General features: G+C 38.1%; 1 protein-coding gene across 1 annotated transcript in view; it reads right to left on the reverse strand.

The window, feature by feature from the left end:
• Positions 1-21,912, reverse strand: part of USH2A (usherin) — an 855,126-nt gene that overhangs the window by 530,907 nt on the left and 302,307 nt on the right. The window contains exons 16-19 of the mRNA XM_062211324.1: positions 19,797-20,291; positions 18,322-18,585; positions 16,565-16,734; positions 10,693-10,837 (exon numbers count right to left, since the gene is read on the reverse strand). Of these exons, the coding sequence (XP_062067308.1) occupies positions 10,693-10,837; positions 16,565-16,734; positions 18,322-18,585; positions 19,797-20,291 (1,074 nt within the window). The remainder of the gene's footprint in view (positions 1-10,692; positions 10,838-16,564; positions 16,735-18,321; positions 18,586-19,796; positions 20,292-21,912) is intronic.

Raw genomic sequence — 21,912 nt, forward strand, 5'->3', positions numbered from 1 at the left:
CAGCTTCTGAAGCCTTGAAGGAGCAGGAGCAACCTTGGCCCTGAGTGACCCAGTCTAAGCCCTGGGGCAGGAGTTCTCTGGGCCCTCACCTACACTGGGACCTGTTGTACTGAGGTCCTGAGACACCGGCTGTTCTTGGGACTAAGATTTTTCCTAAGACTATAGTCTTGGAAAGGGAATCAGAGTAACAGCTGAGTTGTTGAATATGAAGGTAATGTTTTGGTTTGAGTCTTAAATAATTGATTTTGTGGACTGATGCTCATTAACACGCTCATGTTGTTGGCTGGATTTGAGGGTGGGAATGAAGGAACAAACATCACAATCACCAAGCCCAAACGCAAGTGGTGGACTTCTAATTTACACTTGTGTTAACACAGTCTTAAAGCAGACACAAAGTCATTGCTTGCTTCAATAAACATAAACTAAAATGATGTGAATACAAGAATCAGGACCCTTAAATCATAAAAAGGCATTCACCTTGAAACAGCTTTGAGCAATTATTATTTGTTACTTTTTAGACCTTGTACAGCTTTCCAAAGAGAAACAACCAGTTATGGTTCTATTTTAACTTCAGTAAAGAAGAGAAGGCAATGAGAGAAAACCTTACTAATTTGGAAAGATAATGAACAATTCTGTTTATTTTCTGCAACTGCAACCCATGTGATATTTTTCTATACGTATAAATCTGTAAATTATATGCATGATTTCTCTCTCTTAGCATTCTCTGCCAAAAATCAGCCAATTGGTGGGTTCCCAAAGATTTCTACAAGCTCTGATTTCATTTCAAAATAATCCGAAACAAAATAAAAGCTTAAGCCACCCAGAAATCTTTTCTCTCATTAAACTTCTCTTCAGAGTCTAGAGTTCTATGTTGGTATTAAAATTCCAGGAGGCCATTCTTGGCTATGAGCTTCATTGAGGAAGAAAGGTTGCCAAAGAATGTTTCAGTTCTGGGCTCAGGGATGCAATGAAAAACCAATTACGTAGCTTTTTTATGGCATAAAATTTGATGCTTACAAGCTCAAAAAAATTTCTTTTTTAGATCTTCTGCTTTCTGTATTCCTTCTAAGATTCTTTACAGTTTTCGGACACAGAGACCTGAACTTTCTAAGTTGAAAAATATCATCTAGCCCAGAACTTTTGCCAGTGATGCACATTTTCAAGCTGTTCAGAATCTTTGCTCTGTTATGGAAATAGTTACAAGAAGAATGGATAAGTCTCCTGAAGCTCTTAATAACTCAAAATGCCATTGTTGTTTAAAAGTGGCCTCTTCTTCAAGGTCCCATTGTTTGATATCTGATATAACCCCACTTAACTCCAACTGCCCAGCTGAATGGGGATAACCATAAAGTTTTGCCTTATCTATGTTTTCAGAACCCTTTCTCTATTGATAGTATAATCCAAAAATTACTTTTTTAAAGTGATTTTATTTATTTATTTGAAAGAGTTACAGAGAAAGGGGGGAAAAGAGAGAGTTAGACACAGGGAAAGGAGGGGAGGGGTGGGGGAGGCTAGGAGAAGGGAGGGGGAGGGGAGAAGGGAGGACGGGGAGAGGGGGAAGAGAGAGATTTTCCATCTGCTGGTTCCCTCCTCAGATGACTGCAACATCCAAGGCTAGGCCAGGCAGAAACCAGGAGCCAGGAGTTTCAAACAGGTCTCCCTCTCAGGGGTGTCAGGGGCCCGAGCACACTAGGCCATCATTACTGCTTTTCCCAGGCCATTAGCACGGAGCTGGATGGGAAGTGGAACAGCTGGACACAAACCAGTGCCCATGTGGGATTCTGCTGTTGCATGCAGGGCTGTACCCACTATTGGACAATGTCAGCCTTTCCCAAATCACTTTTTAACAGAAACATATATTAAGAGTTAAAAGCAAAACAAAACAAAAGGAATTCTAGTAAGTCTACAGTTTTAAAAACACCTTCTGAAGTTGAGAACCCACTTTATTTTTCAATTTTAGCAAAATGATTACAATCAATAAGGGCATTCTCACACAGAGAGCCCACTGAAATTAATGCTGCTTAAACTGTCACACATTGTGAGCATATCTTTTGAGTTCACAGGGGAATTATCCCAACAAGCAATTACACCATTCTTATTCAACATAGAAAACAGCAGAACTTGAGTAAATTTTTTATCCTCTTGCTTTAAAAAAAAAAAAAAAAAAAAAAAAACTTCCAGCTGGTGTGTTGTTCAGTTTCCTGTGGAGAGTCAGTGGAGCTTCTTGAAAGGGTGAGCACCCCGGTGAGTCATTCTTTTAGAGACCAGAAGGCAGAATTAAGTGAAGTTGTCAATCAATTAAACTAGACTGGTCACCCACACAAGTAGAATGAGGAGCAGAAAACCAGATTCTCCTGAACTATTACACACAAACATAGACCAAGAGAATCAAGATTGGGATGATGAAGACTTGCTTGCCAAATTATCAAAGTAAAGGGGCTACAGGTACTAGTAAATATGGTCTTTAAAGAATTGGTAATTACAAAACAGTATAATAAGAAACAGCATTGAATAATAAGAAAGACTCTGAAGGCTTTGAGATTGTATTTCACTTTTTAGGGGGCCAACATTGTGATGTAGCGGGTTTAGCAGCCACCTGGTTCAAATCCTGGCTGCTCCATTTCTGATCCAGCTCTCTGCTAGGGATCTGGGAAAAGCAGCTGAGGATGGCCCAAGTCTTTGGGCCCCTGTACCCGTGTCAGAAATCTGGAGGATGCTCCTGACTCCTGGCTTTGGCCTGACCAAGCCCCATCCATTGTGGCAGTTTGGGGAGTGCACCAGCAGACGGAAGATTTCTCTCTTTCTGTCTCTCCCTCTATGTAACTCTGTCTTTCAAACAAATAAAACAAATCTTTTCTTAAAAAAAAAAAAAACTAAGTGTACAGAAGTACTGTATATTTTTACAAAGTTCTATATAAATACAAGGCACTACTGTTAGTAACCAATAACGTCTTTCAAATTACATATTACGAATGGATACAATTCATCTACATTCAATATTTGTATGTATCTACTAAGATAATCCTCTTAAATATGAAGCATAAAATGGATCTTCAATATCTATCCTTTCAAAGAATAACATACAATGTCTATTTTCACTTGGGGTAAAATTACAATGGTCTTGTTTTTTTTTTTTTTTTTCCCAAGAGCACAATAATTCAGGTTCCACTCTGTCTTCTATTTGTATCATTCTTTTACAAAACACTCTGACAACATACATTCTTCTTTATGCATTGTTATTAGTTCATAATCTGATTAGCAGCATGTCATTGTGAATAAATTAACAACTGTAAAATTTTTGCACTGGATGTTCTGAGCATCAGAGGATAAGAACTGAAGACTGAACAGGAACGCTGAGGGACTGGTCTTTAAAATCCAGCCACTCCATTTATTTTCAAGGAATAACATATTGCAATGTCTATCCAGCTGTTCCAGTACGTTAAAACTCCATCCACTTTCTAGGGTAAAGGCAGGAATCCAGGAATGGACAGCCTTTCCACATTTCAGGGGTGCATGAGGACTGGACTAACCTAAGATATCCTTAGGCAACTGTCAATAGAAAATTAGTTTTACTTTTTTCTCATAGTTGCTAAAGTATATGCCAAGAAATGCAATTTGCCAAGCAGTGCTAGACCTAAAAACAAAAACCCTGCCAAAGGTTGCTGGGACCAAGACACAAACAAGAAGCCCAGGTCACGAAGCTGTGATTTCCCAGCTGGCAACTGCCCTGCTGCAACCACCTGCTGGCCAGTGACCAGAGAAAAGAATTCTCTCCACAAATTCTTGGGGCACTGAGTGTTGCCCTGCTGGCAATTCTTGAACTGGGGGAAAGGGAGAAGATATATTTTAGCACTTCCTTCTTTTCCTACTAATCGTTTCCAGGACAAGATATGCACAGAAGAACTTTATCTGGAAAGGAGAAAACATAGGCTACATACTGACTCAGTTTGTACTGATGGGACCTTGACTGCTTCCTTCTTTGGTCTCTCTGTTCTTTGGTCATAGCGTTTGTTAAAGAGTGACAGGCCTAGTTATGTCTAGGATCTCCTCCATGTTCAAAAATTCATTGGTTGGGCATTTTAAAGCAGTGCTTCTGAGTCAGCAAGCCATGACAGGGCACTGGACAGGCTGATCCACTGAGCCTTCAAGGAAGCCAGCGAGAGTCCCTCAGGCTTATCCACTCCAGCTCTTAGCCATCTTGCTTCTGTACCCAAGCAGGACATACAAACACTGAGTTGTGATTTTTCTGTATGTTCTGTGGCATAAAGGTTAGTCAGCACTGGCTTTAGAGAACTTAAGTGAACTTGGCGAACTCTGATGATCAATGATAATTTGCACATAACTGGGATTCTACATGTGAAGAGGGAAGAGGACCCATTAGTTTCGAACTGCACATATAGTAGCCATGATGACAGCAACCACAGTTCCATAAAGTTCACCATTAATAAAAGGTAGTTGCTTGGACTGTAATTATGGCATTCTTGCTACCCAAACTTGAAGCTTTTATGGGGCTTATGCAATTAACTACTTAAATGCATCGTAACACTTGCTTCTCTGACAGCAAGGTATTGATTTTTTAATCATTTCCAAGTCTCCTCCAGCACAAATAAATGTACTACAGTTACAGTTAATGCACTGTGTACATGCATTAAATGCTGGTGTGACAAAATTTATTATTTTGTGATATATAGAATTCAAGCCTGCCTTTTTAGAAAGTAGCATCGCTGATCTAACATCACAATGGGAACCACCACTGTCCTTGAGCCTCCAAATTTTGTAACTCAAAAAGCTAGAGACCTTTTTTAATAGGGTACTCAGGCTTTAAAAAAAGGAAGGAATATTGAATATAAATCTTTTATATATGTCAGTGTGGGTGAAAATTTAAAATAGTCTTACAGAGAAGATATAGTTTATATTTTCCTAAAGGTGTCACTGTGGGACCTAGAGCAACTTGTTTGGATGAATTTTTCCTATTTCCTTATAGTTTTTTAGGGTATATCTGCCAAAATATTTTGCTTCCGAGGGCCTTATTGACATAGGTAATTTTTACATATTTTAATTATACTGTTTTATAATTTACAGGATACATCATCAGTGCATTATAAAGCTAAGATAGTATTTTAAAAGTGTGATGTCTCCATACCAAAGAGCCCAAAAGACCCCATGATAAAGTCACATATCTCAAAACAAACCCAGGGAACTGGGTCATTGCACATTTCACACACACACACACACACACACACCACCCTTTCCTTGGGTGCACACATGCACTCAAATTTAAAGTTGGTGAGTAAAGAGCAGTTAATTTTGTTTTGTTAGAAATAATATCATTTTAGTTTTAGCATCTAAGACAGATGCCAGCATTTCACTCTGAACAGATGGTAATTCTGCCTAATAGTGCATCTCTGTATTAGTAAGGTCTGTTGTGTATACAAACAGTAATAAACACTAGGTAAGGATCAAAATAAATTTTAATTGTTGACATTAAATTCTGGCAGCCACAGTTCTAAGGCTGCAATATTCCTTTTTCAAGTCTGTCAGATTTACTAATGCTGCAAAAGCTTTTCCACAAGCTGCCAGGTTCCAGTTCCAATTAAAACATGTTTGCACACAACCAGTTATCAGTCCTCAACTAGGATACCTGTTCTCACACACAGACACAATTCGTCAGGAATGACACGGAATTGCTGCTACTGCCTATGTGATCATGTGCCAGTGTTTCTTCTGTGATGCGCCCAAAGGACTCAAGTAGAAAACGTTAGGTCTGGTTTTTACATGAAGAGCCACTGCATTATCCTAGCCACTCTCCTACCCTGCTTGGTAGATATCTCCCATTCAACTCTTGGATTCTACTTGCAAAGCCGGGCATTCCTGAACTTCTCTGAAAGTGACATCATCCTTTCATCTTATTTGTTTTGCCTGAGTCTGAAGGATTTCCCGAAAATCACCTCTAACATCAGCTGTGCTTTCCATGGGCTTGCTGTGGATCAAGTGTGCCAACAAGCACAGATTTGGTTCTCAAAAGGCCTCCAGTGATCTGGTGGTACAAGTGGTAACCCGTATTTATTTTGGGAAGTTGCCATGTTTAAATCAAAACATTAAAATAAAAGTCATTTTGGCATTCAGGTGACGCTTCAATAACAAACATGCTTTGCAATCATATTTCTTTAAAAAATGGGTGTATTTTTTTAATCATGAAAAATATATTGCTTCCACCATATGGGACAACCAACGACTCACCAACCGATTTAAGATGCAGCATATTGAGCTGACCATATGTTACAGTGCTGTTGAATGGCTGAGTGATTCATGCCCGTCACATTCTAGTATATCAATTAAAGCTCCTTGAAGTCTGCATGATTTGTGTCTCTGTTATTAAACCCTGCTAATTCATCCCACTTACACATCTGTTATAAATCTCTAGGAGTGCTGCATGATTCATGGCAATCTGTGAGCATGCTACAGCAAATTCTTCTCCTTGTAATTAACAGTAAATTGTTTTACTGCCATGCAATGAATTTTTCAGTTATATTGCAAATGAACTCCTAAATGTGCGGTTCTTTCCTAAGAACTGACTTATATCATTAGGCAATTAAAAAGTATTGCTTTGAACCAAAAGCTTTTAATCAAGAGAAATATAACTTAAACATTGCTTAAGAGCCATGGAAATTTGACATGTGGGTTCCAAGTGTAAAATCATTTCTGTTGAAAGAGCAAAACAAATAAACAAATATCTTCAGTGCGCTCAGGATTTCACTGACGCTAGGACGCAAAACTGCAGCAGGAAAACACTCGGTGAGACAAGTTTTTGCGCAGATACTGTTTATCTTTGAAGTTCCTCAAGTTGTCTATCATTACCAAATTTCTCAGACTGCCTTACCCTTCTCTCATTATAAAACGGTGCCTTTCTTCTTGAAATAAATAATTGGATAATTAGCTGAGTTGAATCATCAGAGGATTCCAGGGCTGTTCAAGTGTTCTTGTCAAAGGTGAAGCAAATTCATTTCAGCTTGCTTCTGCAGCTCTTTGCCCAGGCTTTGATTTTCCCCCACTTTCTTGGCAGCAGCCTCAGATTCATGAGTCCATACATCAAGTCAGTAGTTTAACAACAAATGGAATTAAATTCAAAGAAGGGAAACTAATTGAAGGACAGCAACAAAAGTGTTTGGTAATGTGCTTTTTAATATGGCATGCCACATTTGCATGATAATTTTTCCTTTTTAGCATGGAGCAGAAAGTGACTAGCTTAATGAGGGATTATTCAAGACAGGAACGAACAAAATGCATTCATAACTAAGAACAAAGATTGTATTATGAAACGAAAACAGGCAACCTCAGAGAAGTAACTGGATGATTGGTTTATGCATTATGAATAAAAAGATAGAAAAATATTTATATTAGTATTCACTAATGACTATATATACAAGATTGTTGTAATTAAAATTATAAATTAACATATTAAGAGTGCTTGTTTAATCACTCTGGGTCCTAGTCACAATGAAAAGACTTATGTACCTGCATGCAAAACAATGTGTGTGTGTTTTCAACCTAGCAGCCAGCAGCCTATACATTTTACTTGGGATTCAGAAAGAAAACTTATTGCACCGCTAATTACTTGTGCAATGCAAGATGGGCAATTCTCAGCTTCCAGTGTGGAAGTCAATGTATGACAGGCAGAAGAAATAACACACTGCTCACTCAGGTATGGATTTCCAGAAGGAATTCCTCCTAAGAAAGCTTGAAACTGGACTCAATTCACAGAGGTTGGACATGCACACATTGCCTACATGAAGTGGCAATCTTAAGGCGAAGTATGATAGGGATTTAAGAGGGCCCAGCCCATCGGCTCATTACCCTCATTTATCCAGAAGCCCCACCAAAGTCACAATGGCACTGCTTCAAAACCCTGCAATACAGAGCTGCATTCTGGCCCTAGGAGCATGTGTGTCTCGAGTGAGTTCCCAGACTCTGTCCTGGGAACCGAAACTGAAGGGGTAACCGCACTCAGTATTCCAAATGCAACGCGCCCACGCACATCGCACATCTATTTGAAAAAATATTTAAGCCAAGAGAGTCAATTACAACGTTCAAGCTTCTTAATGAAACAGCCAGATAAACCTTTGCAAGTATCTTTTCGATTTCTGCAACAGAGACTTAAAGAAATATGTCTTTACATGATCAGTGTTTCTAAAAGACTCACTACCACTTCCAATACTCTTCTTGACAAGTCTTGAATGGTCATTGGCCTCTTTTGATTTCTGATAATAAGCTCAAATATGGGTTTGTGAAATGTCCACAAACCCATGGGAATTCGTAGCAGTAATATACACCCTCCAAACTGCTGTGTTGCCACGAGAAGAAAGCGCAGGGGGAATCATGAAGCTGCAAGGCGGCTTGGATTCTTTTCCCACTTCAGACTGTTGACTACTCCACAGCATCACCTTTCACATTGCTGACCACTGTGACTTTACCTCAAGGAGGTCCACCCAGATCTTTGATCTTGGGAAAATTTTGGAAAAAAATACAACTTACTCATCTACTGAAAAAAAGGAGGCAAATATTTATTGGAGTAATAATTAGTGGGATTTTTCTTGTATGCAGATGAAAACAAATAAGCTCTGTCGCACTTATCTGAACACACCTGAAAATGGTGCACTTTATAATAAATCAAGCTCTAAGCAAAAATTACTTGCCCTGCTTTTGTCATGTAAATGTCTTCATTTTCCCCTTGACAGATGAAGACTCTGACAAAATACATTAAGGGATTAGGAATTTTTTTGTTCCCTTGAAAAATACCAAAATAATTTTCATTTCAGGAAAGAGAGAATTTGGGGGCAAAAGTTAATGCATTTTTTTAAAGTGGAAATCTAATGGAACGAAAATTTTGGCAAACCCAAAGGAATAAACAAAAACAAAGAACCACTGCTTCACCTAAGCATCCTCATTAACTCATTATCATCCATACCTTCCACTCCCATGTACATGCAGATGATTACAAAGTCTGCATCACTGTGAAGTTCCAGATTCCCACGTTCTGCTGCTGGCTGGTTATAACTGCCAGGGATATCTTTCTAGCAAATGATCAAACTTCAGTTCATTTGTTTATTTTCCTCATATGGTCCTTATTCATTCTTCCCACTTTATTTTTGTGGCACCCCATTGTCTAGAACATTTACTACCATCTTGAAGTCTCCGATCTTCTGAAGCTGTGGATTACTCCTCTGTGGTACCACTCGAATTTCTTGCACTCTTCTACTATTCTGATTTATTCCATTATTGACTCTTAGACTCTCAGTACCCATTTATGCCCTCTCTTCTAATCTGTTACACATTCTACCACCAGAGAAGTCTTCATAAATTCCAGCTCTTATGAGAGCAATACCTGGAACAATATTGGCCTCTAACACTATAACTGGCACATGGTATATGCACAGTGAATACCTACAAAAATCTTTAACATTCCTTTGTGGTTCCATCTTTGATGCCATCTGATGAGACAATTTCCCAATCTCATGAAGCAAACTCTCCCTCCCATTTCCTTGGTGTCCACAAAGCTTTCTTTTATGCTTTCCCACAGCACTTTGCACATGCCACCATGGTGTTAATCCTACCTATTAGATACTGACTTCTTCATTCAGACATCATAAGAACTGCTTTGGAATTGCCCCTAGAACTCTAAAGAGTAAGTTTTAAACAGACACTTATTGATGTGGACACTCACAATAAAATATAGTAAAAACATGTTTGGGTCATATTATTAAAAATTGATATTACAAACAACAAATCTGAAATTTCTGTTTTTCAGCAAAATATTGAAATATATATCAATTATGAATGAGCTACTTCTTTGATAACAAATGAAGATATCTAATATTAAAACATGTACTCATGCAATACACTCCTTAATGTTAGAACTTGCTTCTGCTGCTTGTAAGAGGCTACTACAAAAAGTTTCTGGAAAAATATATTTCAAAGATGAGTTTATTTTGTCACAAAAATTTTTGAAATGCATTTGTATCTGACATTTCCTTAATAAGCACCAGAGAACTAAGACTTGTTTTATTGCTTAACAGAAAAACTTTGATTTGAAAACATACTAAATGTTAATTGGGTTATACAGGTATTATTAATCTACATAACAAGGTTTGTATATATTGAATTAGTTCTTAGTAAAGCAAATAAAAATGATGCAAACCATTTTCCACTAAAATTGTACTTGATAACAAGTTTTTATTTAAATTATATAAACTGAAGAGTTCATCATTAATTATAAATAAACTATCTAATAAAGGCAAAAATAACACAGGTAAGCCACATAATTCTTGGCTATCCTCCATAGGGCAGGAATGGGTAGACCAAATCACAACAAAGTTAGACTCAGGGAACCGTTTCCTGAGGTTCTGATAAGAGGTCAGTTGAATGCTTACAATTATCCGGACACTGGCAGGACCTCAGCTGGTGGTTGAGCCCCAAGTCACTCTGCATCTAATTATAACTCTGACATGACACAGCTGCAACTCACAGCTCCTAGGTCACCTTTCAGTTAATGTCAACATGTGTAGAAGCAAGTATTTGTAAGGGAGTATCAGAGAACAGAAAAACAAAAATTGGGTCCAAAGTAGAGAAAGCATGAAACTTGTGTATGTTTATAAACATGCAACATCTTCATTCATGTCCATTAAAATTGTTTACCTGCTGCCAAAGTCTGTCCTGCTCCAGAAGCACTGGTTACACAACCAACTGAATTGCAGAGAGAAATAGTGAACTTGTATATCCTATAAGGTTTCAATCCTTGTACCATGTAAGACCGCTCTTGGGGGTTAGCAGTGTACAGCAGCTTCAAAGCAAAAAAAAAGTAACAATATTAATCAGACAATAGATAACCACTATGAAAAATATAACTTTGGCAGTCAAAGTTGCATGAATTCAGACAGAATGAATTATTGTATTAGAAAAAAGGATTTTTTGAAGTGTCTCAACAAGCCAGGATTTAATTGATAATTGTACAAGCACACTGTTTTATGAGGTAATAATCCAGCGCCTGAGTGGATAAATGAGGAAACCAAGTTATTGCCTCATAAAGCAGCATGGTGGTATGGTTATTGTCACCAATGGTGGAGATAAAGCTGGTGACATTGTCATTGTTATCATGAAAAACACCAAAACAGAACCATGGGGTTGGCCAACAGAATTCCAGTACAGCAATGCCCACATGTTACTAGATGGAACTCCGACAGAGCGATGCCACCATGTTAATCAATCCTTTCATTTTCTTTTTTGAAGAAAAGATCAACAGGGAAAAAAGATAAGCATGTAACGGAGCATCCACACAAGGTCAATTCTCAATTACTTTTCCCATACAAATAAGCACATACAGATTAGATCAAAGAGTTGTATTTCTGAAATATTGTCTTTATCATGCATTTTCAAGCAAAAATAGATTAAAGACATTATCAGATATAAGATGGAAAGGAACTCCACAGTCCATAAACAAGTAATTAAACAACTAACACTGAGAGTTGGCCTCATCACTATAACTATAATTGATCAAAAGCAGTCTCTAAATTTACTTAGGTTGTGGATACAAAGGCCATTAGAAATTATATTCAGAAAAAAAGGTCATTAAGATAGAAAATACAACACCAAATGTACATACAAAACTACTTTTCTTAGATCTGCTGACATACATGCCGCATAATCGTGTTTTGGCTGACGATGGATCCGTCTATAGATATAACGTTGGCCCTATGAGATGATAAGGGTGCTGGAGAATTCCAATCACCTGGTAACATCGTAGGTGTTACAGTGTCATAACACAAGATACCAGTCACATATTTGTGGTAATGCAGACATAAGCAACCCTACTGCACTGCCAGTCATATAAAGTAGAACTTACACCATTATGTAGAGTACATATTACTTGATAATAATAAGAAATGACTATGCTATTGGCTTGTGCACTTACTATCCTTTCTCTAGTTATTTTAGACTGTACTCTTCCTACTTAGTAAAAAAACAAAAACAGGCTTACTATAAAGCAGTACACCCTAGAGCAGCCTCCTGAATTTCCTGTTGAATATGTCTCTTGAATGTATATGAAGTGAATGACCTACAATATCCGGGCTTGTGTGCATACACTCCAGGATGTTCACACACTGTAGAAAGCAGCTCACGAAGCATTTCTGAGAATAAGATCCCTTTTGTGAGCACCATGTGCCTACACACTTGTATAAAATAAATTTTATAAATAATTATAAAGATATAATTTTAAAGTTCAGTAACATTTGGAATAATTTTCTGGATATTTCCCTTTAGGAGTACAATAAAAATCATTTGGAATATTTGCCTGTGCACTGGCTTTCAAATTTCATAACCTAAAATGCAAAAGAAAAAAAATCAATAAAACTAAATATCAAGCATTTTTGGAAAAAAAAAGTGGTAACCAAATACAGCAATTATAATAGTAAATTTATCCTCTATTTCATAATATGTTAGATTCATAAATTGCTTAAGCTAAAAGATTATATTGCATTAGTTATGTTTTTATAACAAGATAGTTATTTGGGACCGGCATTGTGGCACAGTGGGTTAAACTGCTGCCTGTAATGCCGGCATCCCGTATGGGCACTGGTTCTTATCCTAGCTGTTCCTTTTCCTATCCAGCTCCTGGCTTATGTACCTGAGAGGGCAGTTGAGGATGACCCAAGTGATTGGGCCCCTACAGCCACGTGGGAGACCTGAATGAAGCTCCTGGTACTCGGCTTCAGTCTGGCCCAGCTCTGTGGGGTGAACCAGCTAATGGAAGATCTGTGTCACTACCTCCCTACCTCCCTATACCCCCTGTACCTCTGCATTTCAAATAAATAAATAAATATTTTAAAAACATTTACAAATGAGTCAACGCTTATATCCAGGCTAATGGAAAAGTACAGAAGGAACAACAAATCACAAGGCTTAGAAAAAAAATGTCTTGCTGGTAGTAGATTGAAGACTGTCCTCCCAAAATCCACGAGTACCCAGAACCTAAGCATATAACCTTATTTGGAAATACGGTCTTTGCAGATATAATTAGTCAAGTCATTCTGTATTTAGGGTTATCTTTAAGTCCTATGACTGAGGTCTCCATCAGAAAAAATGACAGGGGTACACAGACTCAGAGAAAAAGCAGGAATGGAGGCAGAGATTGGAGTTCTGTTGTCAGAAGCCAGGGGACATCAGATGCTCCCTGGAAGCTCAAAGAGCCAAGAACAGACTCTCTGCTGGCACCTTAATTCCTGACTTCTGCCAGCCAGAGCTGTGAGAATAAACTCTATTTCATGTCATGGGAAACAAACCATGGGAACACAAAGGCCTGGCCTCTGGACGTAATCTGTGACAACTTCAGAGATCATTCAGCTCCATAAACACCCAAGGATCTGCTGAGTCCTTTCTCACTATTGCATCAGAGTTCACTTCCTATTGAGCTCTAAGGTGCTTTCTCTCTACACCACTTTACACGAGTTGTTTCCGAGGGCATCCCCCAAACAACTGCCTTCACTCAGTCTTCAAAAACAGAATTCATTTCAAGAGAACCTGACCTATGACAGTGAAACCAAGAGTATGCCCAGGAAGGAGACTACTTTGGAGCTGGATCACCCACGAATCTGACTGGCAATAAGGACCCTATCCCAGGAGGGAAAGGTAGAGTGTTGAAAGCCCACAGAGTGCTCCGTGGATCAATTCTTAAACTTCCATTGGCAGTGAACTGGGTTGAATTGCCAGTGGAAGGTAAGCACTGGTTTGATCAAACTGGTAATTATAAAAACTATCTTCAGGAAAGTAGTAGATTCTAGAATCCAATGACTATTCCTGGTTGACACTGAAGAAAAAGAAAACCTGAGGGTAACTGACCACCAATTATGTTCTTGAAACTGTATATATAAAATTTGTTGCCCTCATATAAATTTTTAATTGAGAAAAAGCCTCTTTGAATGGTTAGTATTGTGGAACACTGTTTAAGATACAACTTGGTCAGGGGTGGGGGCGGAGACAGTGCCGTGGCTCACCTGGTTAATCCCCTGCCTGCAGTGCCCACATCCCATATGGGCGCCGGGTTCTAGTCCCGGTTGCTCCTCTTCCAGTCTAGCTCTCTGCTGTGGCCCAGGAAGGCAGTGGAGGATGGCCCAAGTGCTTGGGTCCCTGCACCCACATGGGAGACCAGGAGGAAGCACCTGGCTCCTGGCTTTGGATCAGCTTAGCTCCAGCCGTAGCAGCCATTTGGGGAGTGAACCAACGAAAGGAAGACATTTCTCTCTGTTTCTCTCTCTCTTTCTCTCTAACTCTATCTGTCAAATAAATTTAAAAGAAAATACAACTTGGAATGCTTGCATTCCACATCAGAGTACCAGGGTTTGAGTCCTGTCTGCCATTCCAATACCAGATTTCTGCTAATGCACACTCTGAGAGGCAGTAAGTGATGGCTGAAGTAGTTGGGTTCCTGCCATCCATGTGGAAAACCTGGATTGAGTTCAGGGCTTCTGGATTTAACCTGGCCCAGCTCTGGTCATTGTAGGCATTAACGGAGTGAACCAGGAGAAGGAAGTGCTCTCTCCCATCTCTCTCTTCCTCTCAAATAAACAAACAATAAATAAACTGTCTTTTAAAAAGGCCCCCTTGACAGTATTGGTTTTCTGTAGCAGTAATATAAAGTGAAATTGATTGGCTACACTAAAAATGGAAGGAATGCAGAGGTCTTGGTAAGATGTGTTACAGAGATTGGTAAAGGAGTTTTATGAAGATTAAGGGATTTGTTACATCAGTGATGTTTTTAAAGTCCAAGACATCTGAGACACATGAGGAATGTCCTCCCAAGTAAAGGACAAAAAGTTGTAGCTTGCATTCTCTACCACTAAGAATAAAGCACAATGTATCCCGGATATCCTTGTGTTCTGAAAGTAGCATAGGCCATGCTTGGGAATACCGTTATGACTAAGTGGCTGAGTCGCACACAATGTTGCCCACGTAGATTGTACCCCTGAGCAGAAAAGAGTTCTGCAGCACCAGTTCCAGGCCATGGTGCAAGAAGACATGCACTTGGAACATAAAACCTAGTACATCCTACGGTACTCTAGGTATCTATGGTGGACAATGACATTGTGAGAAGCTTATGGAGAGAATCATACTGTAGATACTTAGGTTCTGGAGCAAGGGTACATTGTGTGCCACTCACTAAATAGCTCCCAACTTGTTATCAGACCAGGAAAAGCAGAACATCTGACCTTCAAACACCAAACACTCATGCATTCAGAGCCACATTTATGAACTGGGCTCTTTGTGACAGGCTAAGTTTTAGGGTCAGGTGTGCCCAATCTAAATCATTATAAAATGGAAATAAATATCTGGAACTGCTTATAACCTGAGCCAAAACCCACAATCACTTTATGCAAACCAAATCCATGCAGGGTCCCTTGAGAACTCAAAGAATGGAAAAAGTAAGAGTTCATTTCACAGAACATGTTGTCCTGGATATAGATGCAAATCAAAATTGAGTGGCTGCTGCTCCATGATCCCACTCAGTTGCTTTTGAAAAAACAGAAATTCAGAAATCCTCTCAATGGACAAAACTTCAGGCAATGTATCTGGTCATCCATCTAGAATGGAAAGCTAAGTATCTCAAAGTAAAATATAACTGGACTTTCTGACCTGGATGTATTGCCCATGGTAATGAAAGAAGAGAGTCTGGAACATCAGAGAGTAGGAAGTCTAGGAAAGAAAATTGGGGGTTGATCTATGGGAGCAGGTATGAAGTGTAAAGATATCTTTGTCTCCAAAGAGGCAAGGAATAATCAAGTACACAGAGTGGCTTATCAAGTTGCCATCAGCAGCTTCTGTCATTGGTTACCCACACACTGGCAAAATGGGCTAATAAGGCATAGCGGCTGCCATTATCAACTGGAGAGAACAAGGACCTCTCATTCTCCAGGACTGTTGTCTGTGTCAAATGAATTCACCATGGACACAGTAAAGCTTTAGAAACTGTTAGCTATGATTATTCTCATTACTGCTAGCTGGTAATGAACTATTAGAAGGCAATATGTAATTGTATATCCCAAACTGAAGATATATACAACTTTTATTAGCAGCTGTGATAATTTCTATTCTTTAGAATTATTTTCCCTTAGAAATAGAAACATATAAAACCTGTTATTCCTATCTTCAAATGAACTGATACAATATAAATATCAACTATGGAATGTAGATTGGTTAAATACACTATTGTGTGTCTAAATAATATAATATTTCCCCATGACTGTAATCAATTTATTGCAAAATATTTAAGGTTATAGGATAAGTCAAAAAATTAGCCTATTGGAAATAAATTAAACCAATATTTTTTTCTAAAATAAGAAAATATGGAAAAAGTGATGTACATACACAGAGACTCGTACATGTAACACTGTAAGAAAATGTCTCATTTAATGAATATATGGGTAGATTTCTGTTGTATAATTCTGCAAACTCAGAAATTGTTGAAAATGAAGCTGTAATTCAAAACTGACAGGACATCAGTTAAACGTAACAGTACCTTTGAAAACACCACAGGGATAGATTGTTGAGGTGACTGTTCAGAAATCATATTGACGTTATACTCCAAAACTTCTCCTCGTGTATCATTATCTGCTGGTTTCTCCCAGGAGACGTTGAGAGAGTATGAAGAAAGGGGAAACACTGACGGAGGCTTCATGAACATGGGTGCTTTCAAAGACAACAAAAACAGCAACGTGAAAACAATGAATGCAGTCGTACACATCTTCACAATAAAATCACATGTTGATTTCGGTTTCTAAAATATCCCATTTCTTCTAAGATATTCTGATATGAAAAGATTGAAAACTACACAGATGTAGGTAAATGTCACTTTTTAGAAATGTAATCTGTAAAAATACCTTCTTTGTATAATCAGCAAAAGTATTTTCCACTTATAAAATAAAAGTCTTAGAGGAACTTCCCGTGTTCATCAAGATAACTAGTGAACAGTCAGGAAGGTAACTGCAGATCTGCATGTGTGAAAGAAGGCACAAAACAGAGACTATCTCAAACCACAAAGTTTGAAACAACTCATAGTGATGGACTGGATTTTCCACACTAAGAACTATTTCCCTGAGTCAAACATACACAGTTGAGAGGATAGTACTCTTCAGAAAACGGTACATCTAAAATGTTCTAAATAACCCCAAGGAAATTTTGAAAGTTTTCAATAAATCTTGATAGAAATGTTCAGGGTACATACACACCATACATTTCCCCCTGCCATCCTTGAGATCTTAATGGGGATTTTAAATGTGCTAACCAAAGGTGTATTATCAAAGGACCTCATCCTACTTTCATCAGCCAGTGACCCATAAGATTATGAGGGTCCAGGATTGCAGTTTCACCCATTACTTTTCATTTCTGACCTTGATCTTCCCCTTCCAGAACGCCATGCCTCATCACTTGTGCTATCATGGTCCGATTATTTGTCCAAGATGGCTGCTAGTCATTAAGAGATGCTCAAGCACAAAGCACATTTTATTCATGAAATGATTTCCTTGGACATCAACTTAAAGCCACCCTTGCCCTCCACAGTCCTAATTGATCCAGCTGAGATCAGGACTTGGTTTTCTTTGGTTCACCATACATTCAGATCACAACAAACACATTCTTCTTAAAGGCTCCTCAAAGTTGCAATGTACTCAATGTAAAGAATAAGGCAGACGATGAAAAATGTCTCATTTGCCTTAATGATTCTACTTTGAGAAAATTACAGATTTTCATCCTCTTTCTTTACTGTTATGCCAAGTGTTTATATAAGCACACTTGGGATTTAGAGCTTTGGGTGTTTAGGATTCTGTTATATGCAAGTGCCATCTTGTATTTAAACTATTTTTTGGAAAGATAAACAAAAACAAAAGCAGATTTGTGAAATTGGTAACAGTTGTCTTTTCTAGTGAACATAAACTGTGCTAACTATGGAGCAAGAAGAGACAAGGGGTGACTTCACTTCAGGACAGAAAAATCAACTGCTATTTTTGGCAAACATTCCCCCAAAGACTATAGCTATTTAAGTCAATTTCACCCTGAATTAACTGCTACAACATTTACTATTTCCCTTAAAACTTAGTGCAAGTACGTTATGACCTTGAGTTATTGGAGTAACTAGGCTATATATTAATTTTTTTCCCTTGGCCTATGTAAGTATATAATTCTTGCTTTTCAAAATGTACTTTAGCACTTTTGACTTTCATTTAAAGCAGCACTTTCATTCATGAGTTTGACAGTAGAGTTCAAAGCAACAGTCTTTACCTGCTTCTCCTGTTTTCTCTGAGACCCAGGCAGAAGATACACTACCAGCCATATTCACAGCCAGGACTCGAAACCCGTATTCTGTGTATGGCTCCAAACCGGTGACGGTCGTCATCGTTTGAGGAGATTTTAGTGCATTTTCATTGGCTGACTCTGCAAATGGGTGAGGACTGAGCCAGCCACTGCTCTGAAAAATGCGAATTTCTTCAGCTTCTTCAGGAGGACATAATCTTTTCATATACAGTTCATATCTTATAATTATTCCTACAAAGGTCCAACCATGAATTTAGGTTACTTATCAGACAAAGGAACTATTTGGGGTAAGGTGGGGACAGATCACATGAAGAGTGCTGGATTTCCATTATTTTTCCAACTAGATTATCTGTCAATTTCTTTAGTAATCTAGTTGTAGTAATTTACTAATCTAAATGATAGGTGCTTATAAAAGACAACAAATGTTGGGTGGATGTACACATAAAATACTCTTACAGACAGATTTAGGAGAAAAACAAACCCAATGGATAACTGTATCAAAACACAATAGCTATAATTAATCATAGAAAAATTCAATCTTTTTCAGGATGTTTGGTCACAATTTCTATTAAGAATTGGTAGTTCTTGGGAATTTGGTCATCTTACCTCCAATTATTACATTATCATATATGGGGTGTTTATCATTTTTATTGTAATTTTTAATTAGTTTTTAACAGATTCAAGGTAATTTGTAAATACAGTTCTAAAAACATGATATTTTCTTCCTCTTTTCTTCCCTTGCTTTCCCTCCCATCCTCCTTCCTTCTCCTTTTCTTTTAGTTTTTGACATAACATTTTAAATTTGCATTATAGCACAAAGACTTAATGCTTAACATGAGCCCTGTTTGCAAAATATTATCATTAACTTCCACTCAATTTTATCAAATAACTTAAAAAGCCTAAGGAAAGTGTTTTTCATAATATGTACATGATACAAATTACAAAAACTCCACGAATGTGTATCTGGCCTATATAACCAAGGGTTCAATTTTATGAACACAAAAATTAACTTAATGGAGTCAGCTAGCTAACATGCATATTTTTTGTATTATTTTACAGACTTTTCTTGCTTAAAAGAGAAAATTTACTGCTTATTGGTGCCCTAACTTGTGACTCAGTCAAATATAATGCATTTCATAAGTGAGTTTCAAATTATAAACATCATTTGTGTTATGGCAGATGTCATTAAGAGCAAAGATAATATTAGCCTTTTAAAGGGCAATTTAATTGAATGGAATTTGTTATTAGATTAGAAGGAATAACACTTGTTCCACTAACCAGGACAAACAGTATCCTATGTCTTTAGAAATTGTTTCTCAATTATTATAACACAAAGTTATAAAAATCAATACAGTAGCCAGATTCTCAGTGCACAATTCCAAATGTCTATATGCTCACAATGCTTTGTCCAAGAAAGAGAAATCTAAGCTGTGAGTCCTTACCATTTGGTTCTGTTGGTGGAGACCATTCTACGTGAAGTTCTGTGGAACTGATTTTTTGTACCTCGGGTGGGCTCAGCCTTTTGGGAGGTGCCTGGGCCGTGGTCACCGTAACAGGCAAACTGTGTAAACAGCCCCCACTAGTACAGGCCTGTACAGAGAAACGGTACTTGGTGAATGGAACCAGATTCCAGATGGCAGCAGAGGTTCCATGGCCTTCGTAGGGAACGCACGGCTGAGTAGTACCCAAAGGAGTACAAGACAGAATGTATTTCTCTATAGGACCAGAACGGTTTGAGAGTGCAGTCCAGGAAAGTGTCACAGAGTCTGAGCTAACAGGAATGACATAGCTTAAGTTCAAGTTTCCCTCTGGAACCCCTGGTTTCGTCCTGTAAGTGACAGCTGCACTCCTTGTTGAACCATGCACGCTGGTGGTCTCGATGTAATAGGAATATGAGTTATATGGCGACAGGGCAGTATCTGAGAAGTATTGAACATCTGGAATGAAGAGATAGAAAAGTAGACAACTGTCACATTATATAAGTTAGTATAGAATCAAATTGCTTTTGTAATATTATATTATTTAAAACTGTATGAATTGTGACGATCTACTCTGGATTCAGAATATGTTTCCTACTTTAAAAATTGAAATAAAGAGGACACTGGGTACTTTTGTTATTCAGTACAATGTGAGAAAAGTGTTATTCATAATAAAGAGCGTTTAGAAGTTTTAGCTCTTGCTTGGCTCTGTGTAGTATCCTTTTGATATAACGGATAAAAGAAAGTTCTTGCAGTGCTCCAAAACATAAAAGCAGAAACAACTCTTTCCTCTATATTACTGGTTTGCTTATGAAACAATAACACAATAAACGAAGGACCAGCTCAACTACCAAAAGCCAGATCAATTCCCTGGCCAGCATCTTGACTAGAAATTCTGTTGAAAAGAAATTCTCTTTTCTGACCTATGGAAATTGTGTGAAAGTATAAATGTTTCTTTTTTTTTTTTTAGCTTTTAGAGTTTTAGGGACTTTCCTAAAAATCATCAATTAAGAATTTATATAAGAGAATTTCTGTACAAGCAGGATTCCTATACATGAAGCAGTGTAAGGGCAGAAAGAATGAGGTAGAAAAAAAGAGTTATTTTCGTTTTTCAAGAAAGGATAAGAAGTGGGCATTATCAAGCATGGGTGCAGAACTCACCCTTCCCTAAGGGGCAGCAAGTACACTGTAAGATTGTGAAAGAGAAATGCCAGAATGGCTACCACCTGCTCCCTCATGGGACAGTTGTAGGGGAAGGGAAAGGAGGGTTCCATTTCGATAAGATACCATCCTGTAGGTCCCAGCATACTGACATACTTACAGTAGCATAGTTTCATGTTCAGATTTTAACTCACAGGGATATTTGGTTTCCTAAATGCTAAGGATACTGTGTTTAGAGCCCGAGGACATACTATGGGACCTTTCATGGCTGGGGTAGAGTAACCCTTCAGCTCCTGGGAAATTCAAGGGTGGATGTAGGACATGGGAAAATATTTTGAAAAGTTCCCAGCAATATTAAGAGCCTAAGGCAGCCTAAGACAGCAGAGCATTCAGGACGTGACCAAGTTGAAACTAAATGTGTTCATCAGCTTCATGCATCAGAAACTGATCCCATGCAAATGCCACAGGCTGAGATGAAGCCAGCTATATCTCATAGATTAGCCAGCATCCTCTAATGGACTTTCTGCAAAGGGCCAGGAGAAACTGCCCTTTCCCCAGATGTCACCATGGTAGTTGAGGGAGGGGGATAATTAAAGACCAAACAACATGAGTGAATATCTGAATGTAAGGTTTGTCATTGTTTATTATATATTGTGTATATATATATATATATATATATATATAATTACAAATTCTTCATGAAAGTATGTTGGCTATCGTATTAGAATCTTCATACTATTAGAAGTGCCCTTTCTCTTAATGTCCTAATTGGACACAAAAACCATAGAGTAATTTGCATAAGGAAAGTTTAATAGAATGATGATTTACCACAAAATACACTTCCTAAATGCTAGAGAAAACCTAAGAATATAGGAACCTAAGGGACAGGGAGAAGTTACTAACTTTAGTGCTAAGGCAG

This window comes from Lepus europaeus, chromosome 14 (genome assembly GCF_033115175.1).
Source record: "Lepus europaeus isolate LE1 chromosome 14, mLepTim1.pri, whole genome shotgun sequence".
NCBI classification, from domain to species: domain Eukaryota; kingdom Metazoa; phylum Chordata; class Mammalia; order Lagomorpha; family Leporidae; genus Lepus; species Lepus europaeus.